The following is a 7,071-nucleotide window of genomic DNA, read 5'->3' on the forward strand; positions in this document are numbered from 1 at the left end:
GCTCCCACACGTGATCCCGCTCGCCCAGAGCTCTGGAGCCGCCTGGGAGCTTGAGCCAATTTGTTCCAACACTGCAATTAGCACTTCATCATGGCCAGACTGTGAACAAAGGCTATAATACCACCCAGCCTGCTAAGAACCAGGTATTTTCCAGGGAAAGCTCTTCTTTGGCGGGGCTGCCCCCCCCGGGCCATTCAGCATGTCCCCTCTGCAGCAGGGTTCGGGCACGGATCAGCCTCGCTCAGGCTGTGTGAGGTTAATGGATTTCAAGCGACTCCTGTGATTAACTTTTCCTAAATCTCCAATTCTTTCGTGCCTTCTATTTTTATAATAAGAAAATGGAGGGAGGCGGCATTTACAAGGGATTTCACTCAAATAATGAAATAAATGTGATCAGCCGAGGGACCTTTAATCCGCTTTGACTCCTGCGTCCTGGGGAACGAACGAGCACGGAGATCTTTGCTGCTCCGAGTCCCAGCAAGGCACGGAATGAAAACAACGCCATCCCTGCCTGTCTGGGGGGCAGAGCCCCAGCATCACCCCTAAGTAAAGCACTGTATGCAGACATAGGCACATCAGCCAGGCACTTGGGTCAACACCAGAGAAAAACACCTCTTTGGTCACCTGCTCCCACCCTGCAGCCTCCATGTCCATGTCTCTGCCTGAAGTCTGGTGTCCTGAGGCAAGAACTGGCCGCATCTCTAGTTCAGGTGACCAAAACCACATAAAAGGCATCATCTGTGTTCATGTATCTTTTGTGGGCAGCAGCCTCTGGAATACATGCGTGTGAAGGGGAGACACCATCCCATTTCCTTAGGCTTTGCCCAATATATTAAACTCTTAGCCTGGAAATTTCACGGTTAATTATCACTTTAATAGGAAATCTTAACTGAATGCCATGCAGGTGATCCTCCCTAACTGGGATGAAACCTTTGAGCCCCAAAAGTGAGTTCGTGGCTGCCAGGGACATCCTGTGTAGCTTGGTGCTGCAGGGAGCAGTGTCAGGGCTGTGACAGGAGCCGGGGCTGCTGCACTGAGCTCCTGGCAGCCAGATAAACCCATGGGTCCCTTCACCCTCCTCAGAAACATCCTGACTGAATAAAAGGAGTGTGTTTGCCCAAGAAAACCCAGCCTGGGGTGACCTAGAGCCACACCTGTGCTACTGCTGGGAGGCCTTTCTAATGCCCCCCTCAATCCTCAAATCTGCCAAGCCACCCTCCAGCCATCTCCCACACTTCCCTCCCCTTCAGCTGCCTCATCCTGGGAAGGATATGAACAACAGAGAGGACCCCACCGTGGCAGGGAGGGCAGCATAGCCCTGATGTGGGAAAGGATTTGTCCTGCCTTCATTTCAGCACATCCCCAGCCACAAACGTACAAAACAGCTTGTCAGGAAAAAAACACCAGCTTAGGTTAAGGAGAGAACTAAACACCCCAGGCGTGATTGCCACATATGCCCAAAGATATAATCCAGATTTGCTACTTGCCCTGGCTCTGGCACCCTTTTATTTTTTTTTAAATTTAATAAATTAAAATCTCTTTTTGCTGCTGAGCATAATCAGCATTAGGGTGAGGGGAGGAGGGGCCTTTCACTGTCCCCTGCAGGATCACACACGAAATCACTGTCACAGCAGCCTGGGACTCTCCCAGTGGCACCATGGACTGCTGATGGCAGCACTCCCCAGCCCACACACTGTATTTGCCTCCTCCTGGCCACTTTCTTAATTAATCTGTGAGACAAACTGAAAGGCAGAAGATGCCATGGTGAGGACTTCTTCATTCCTTCTGGTTGGACAGGTCTTGGCTTGGAAGGACCACTCCTCCTCCTGAGCCTCACAGGCTGAGCCCTGTGTGGCTCAGTTTGGATCTGAAGGTTCAGGCAAAACACTCACGTTGCTGGACAATCCTGAAGGAGCTCAAACCAATTGTCCTTTTGTCTCCCCACATTGCCATGGTGAGCATCTGCACAGAGCAGCCCCAGTGTCCTGCTCCAGCTCACAGGGACAGGGACACGGCACCCACCATCCCTTGCTGTTGCTATAGAGACAGAAGCTGCTTTTCTCCACAGCGATGCTGGTTGTTTCTGAGCGCTACCTTCGGTGTGGCAGGCAGGGAGGGAGGGATCAGGAATGTCTTGGCTTGCTGGGAGGGCAGCCATGGCTGAGGCAAGGCTCTGCCAGACCTCTCCTGGTGTCTCTGTGCCCAAATCCACACTCATCTTGTGGGCAGTCTCCCAAAACCTTCCCTTCAGTTGCTCTGGGCACTGAAGTACTGCGGGAGAGAAGGGGCACGGGCTACAGGGGGGCTAAAGGGGAAGACTGCCCAGAGAAACCCTGTGCGGGAGAAAGCCCCAGCCTGTGAATCCCAACGTACCCCCGGGAATCACTCCAGCTCCTCTCCTCCTGCTCTCCTGCCTTGCTTTGCAACCATGTGCTAGGACGAGACCAGCTCAGCTGATCTAACCCACTGTGGCAGCTTCTCCAGGCCATGCTCTCCTGATTACACCAGTAAAGATCAGAAGCAACTCCTACAAAGCCATCCTGCCACTCTGGATATACCAGGAGAAGATAGCACAAGTGCAAGGAAACCTGGACCAGGTGACACGACTGTAGAATCATCCAGTCTATTTGCAAAGGTTCAATAAATTCTGGAGCTACAAAGCGAGAGTTTCCCACAAAGCCATGGGGGAACATGCATCCCCTGCTCCCTGCCCCTTCAGGAACCTGTCATCTCCAGCTACACATCAGTGCATCACCCACAATCAGAGCTCAGAACCTGAGCTCCATCCTTGCTAGGGGTGAGGATAAACTCTGTGTGTAGTAATGCCTGGAAGGAAAAAAAAGCACCACAGCTCACTTCTTCACAGAAATCTTTGCAGGAGAAGGAGGAAAGGAGGCAAAGGAAAACGCTGATGGAAGGGTAGCACATCGCTGCTCCCACCCGCAGCAGCAGGAGGGAAGCAGGACAGCACCCGCCACCCACGCTGCTCTGCCTGCTGCTGCACCAGCCTCCAGGGACAACCCTGAGCTCTCCCCTTTCCTCAACACACTCAGTGACAGCCCTTCCCAGGGGACAGCTCATCCGTGAGCTCCGTGGGAGGCTTGTGTTTAAAGGACATGGATGCCTTCCTTACCACGCTCCTGCTCCAGCCTCGGAGCCGGCAGCGCGGGAAGCCAGCAGCTCCCAGGGCTCTGCACTGACATCCCAGCTGGAGACACATGCCAGGGATAGATTTTCTGTTTAGCTTCTTTTCATATTAATCATCAAAGACGCAACAAATGTCAGCAGCTTACAACAGTCATTAGCTGAATGTCTTCTTCTCACCAGCCCCTGTAGGAAGAGGCTTCCCAACATGCAGGGTGAGATGATGGCACAGCACCCAGCTGACTCCTCCCTGGCCTTGCAAGCCAGGTGTATTTTCCTCACTTGGGATCCACAGGAGGACAGAGATGACAGGATCCCTCCATTTTGCAGGATTCATCCAGTCAGGGAAGGTGCTATGTCTGATAGTATCCCTCACCTGCCAAATATCAAACTGTCTTCTAGAGACAGATAAACCACAGAGAACTGGCACATTCTGTTCAAAATACAGGATTTTCTTATGGCAGTTGTGAGGGGGGATCCATTTCAGAGACAGCACATTGAGCATGGCCATCACCTGAATAAGGATCCACCAGGCTTCAAGGAGGCCACTTGTCAATAATGGGAAGAAACAGCACCACGTCAGGACATCGTGTGTTCCCTACCAGACCAAAAACTCCTCACACACCCTCACAGAACAGATTTTCCTTCAGTGTCCTGAGCACCATCTAGGCCCACCCCATCCAAAGCAAAAGTTTGCATCCCCTTGGGCAGCAAGACTGCAAGACCTGCTCCATGCTGAATGTATATCTCAAAGCCACACTGGGTTTGTTTTCTCCCTTCCCTCATGATAAGAACCAAACAGGGCAGGATTTTTATGATTATTTATTATCTGTAAAGTGCCAGCAGTGTCCTGACTCTGTACAAGACACAACTGCTGGGCTTACAAAAACAAAAAAAGCACTGTGGCCAAAATCATTTATCCTCTAAAAAGTTAACGAATGTGTTCTCAGGAAGCTCTCAGGCACTGCCCATCCTGAGGACATATCAAGGTGCCAATGTGAACCACCTAAAGAAGGCAGACATGGAGCTCATTTCTCTCACCTGTAAAGCTTAATTAGGCTGCTGTCCAAACACAGCTTGAGAATGCGGCCATAACACAGGTATGGCCCTTGATTGCTAAAACCCAATCCATTACAAGAAACTTTTTTTAAAGGTGGGGAAGCAACATTAAAAAACACCACTACTCATGGAAGTTACAACTGCTTCCAACAGACAACACGTAGAAAATACTGGGAGGGGGACTCTCAAAGTATCTTCTAGTTTCCAAGTCCTCCATGTTCACCAGATGGATATCAACATCTGACATGTGTTGGAAGACATCCATATCAACTCCACCAGCCTGAACTGCAAGTAGCCGAAAACAAAGCCAGACAGAACATCTGTGATGTGGTGCCGTCCGATCATGACGCGGGAAAAGCCCACGCAGAGGGCCCAGAGGACCAGCAGGATGCGGAGAGGGATGGCCAGGACCAGGTGGTTGAGGAAGAACTTGGAGAGCATGGCCACCCGGCTGGCGTGCCCGGCAGGAAAGGCGTAGGTGTCCATGGTCAGGTAGTCCAACAAGCCAGGGTTGATGTCGTACGGACCCTTCCGCTTGGCCAGCTTCTGCAAACCTGCCACAATCATGATGTCCAGCAGCAGGGCTGCAAAAAGGGAGACAGAGAGGGAACGGTGAGAGACAGAAGCAGAGCTGAGGGAAATTTTCAAGGCAGAACATTAATGGTTTGTCATAGTGTTTAAATAAAAATTTGGGTTCGGTTCTGGCCAGACGCAGTGCAGCTGCAGTCCACGGTGCAGCTGCACACAACTTCTCCATCCTCAGGTCACCATCCAACTGCTGATTAACCCTCCCAGTTCACCCACAGAGGAGGCAAATACCACTGTCACCATCTGACAGAGGAGAACCCCAAACGGCAGAGGCGAGCGATCCACCTGGGGAGGAAGAGAGCAACTGGCAAAGCTAAAATTGAAACTCTTTTGGCCCTCAAACCACCACTCTGGGTGTTCTGTTGCTGCCTCCACCCTGTGCTTTAGAAACTTCGTGCAGCAAGGTCCCTGCCTGGGGCTCTGTGCCAGGGTGACCAGGCTGCAGTGAGCAGCCTGCTGGAGGAAAGGTGTCCCACAGCACTTTCTCCTCTTGTCCCTTGTCTTCTCCCAAGCCCACCACCTCCTCCTGCCCAGAGCAGCCAGGGGATCGCACTACGCTGGCAGATTTCACTGAGAAAAGAGCATTAGGACCAGTGAGCCAAGGGGAAAGCCACGCAATAACGAAAAAAGGGCTTCTGTGTTAAAAACAGCACCACAGTGTGTTGGAGGGTGGGCGACATCCTCCTAGATATCCCGCACCCATCCTTCTTCCTCTGCCAATGCATCAAACACTCACGAGTCATTTCTTGTTTCTGCTCACCTCTTGCTCCCTGTGACTTTCTCCCTGCAAGTCACCCCACACACCCCCTTCCCTGTGCAAATGCATTGAGGGTAAGACACATCCCAGCCACAGCACACCCAGGCTTGTGATGGCACAGGCACCATCCCTGCAGCTGCAGCTCTCTCCACCAAACCACCTTTCTTCCCTAACAGCTTCAGGAGTGAAACCCATCAGCACTTGTCTACATCATCCTTCTCTTCAGCCCACCTGCTTCGTCCCAGCCGACAGGTACTGTCATTCCTATTTCCTAGCATCAATTTTATTTCTCTTTAATCCCCCATCTGCTTTTCCCCACCCCTCCTAATTAGTCAGAGTGCTGATTTCAGCTCCCCGCAGCAATGACAAGAACATATCTGTCATCACGAGCACAGCCTGCTCCCTGGGCAGGAAATGGTAGAGACCATTCCTTGAGAGATGACAAGGTTTCAGGAGGATGGATGGGAGTGCGGTGGTGGTGGGGATGGGAAATGAGACGGCACATGGGAGGCAGCTCCTCCTGCCTGCTCAGCACCTGGCAGAAGCTGGGAAGTGAGGAACTGTCACGGCAGCTTTGCTCACCCACCTTCCCTGTGTGCCACCCCCAGCCCCCGGCACTGCTTTGGGAAGGGGCTGGTACTTATCCTGGCCAAACCCTCTCCTTACAGGAGACTGCTCTTCTCCCTCGTCTGCAGGCCATCTTGCTTGGGAAATGGGACAGCAGGACCTCCCTGGACCTTCTGCCCAACAGGTCATGCCCTGGGGTCTCAGAGCTGTGGAAGGCAGATGGAGCAGAGGAAAAGATCTGAATATCAGCTCCTCCCTGGCATGGACAGTAGCAGGAATCCGGGCTAGACACAAGAAGCAGGAGGCTGACATGGAGGAAAGGTTCATGGGTGGCACCTGAACAAAGGCATTGAGGCTGCAGGTGGCAAGGAGGCTGGTCACAGCACTGGGGCTGTAGCACTAGCGATAGGTTTAGGAGGACAAGGACAACCAGGGATTGCGCAGATCCTGCTGGATGTGACCGGCAGACAGGGAGAGAGCAGGGGGAAGTCTGCAGCCCACCAGGACCCCAGCACTCAGCAGAGCAGTTTCTGCAATTTGCTGATTTCTTTTTTGACATGCTGGCCAGGGGGGAGAAAGGGACGGAGGGATTTCAGACACAGGCTGTGGAGCCCTGGAGCAGCCACTCACCCTGGCTCCCTGTTAAGGTCAAATGCTGTCAGCCCAGGCCTGGCTCACCATTACAGGGCTGCCCCGCTGCGCATGGCTCTGCTCAGGCTCGGCTTCCTAAATCACCCCCAGCCCACCCCCCTACCCCACCAAATGACCCCGCCGCAGCCCTGATCCAACAAAGTGCTTCAGGAGATGATTTTCAGAGCTCATTGGCTGCATTTCCCTCCAGTCCCATCTCACCCTGGATGAGAACTGTGTGAAACCAAAGCTCTGGGATGGTCTCTCGGGAACCCAGACTCATCAAATTCTTGGGAACCCAGAAGCATCGGAGAGATTATGCGCCA

The 7,071-nt window shown here is 52.7% G+C and overlaps 1 protein-coding gene across 1 annotated transcript in view; it reads right to left on the reverse strand.

Annotated features, from left to right (window-relative positions):
- Positions 1 to 3,950: 3,950 nt before the first annotated feature.
- PLPP7 (phospholipid phosphatase 7 (inactive)) overlaps positions 3,951 to 7,071 on the reverse strand; it is a 13,719-nt gene continuing 10,598 nt past the window's right edge. The window contains exon 2 of the mRNA XM_008642202.2: positions 3,951 to 4,787. Within this exon, the coding sequence (XP_008640424.1) occupies positions 4,423 to 4,787 (365 nt within the window). The 3' untranslated portion in view covers positions 3,951 to 4,422. The remainder of the gene's footprint in view (positions 4,788 to 7,071) is intronic.

Source organism: Corvus brachyrhynchos, unplaced genomic scaffold (assembly GCF_000691975.1).
Source record: "Corvus brachyrhynchos isolate BGI_N302 unplaced genomic scaffold, ASM69197v1 scaffold59, whole genome shotgun sequence".
Lineage (NCBI taxonomy): Eukaryota > Metazoa > Chordata > Aves > Passeriformes > Corvidae > Corvus > Corvus brachyrhynchos.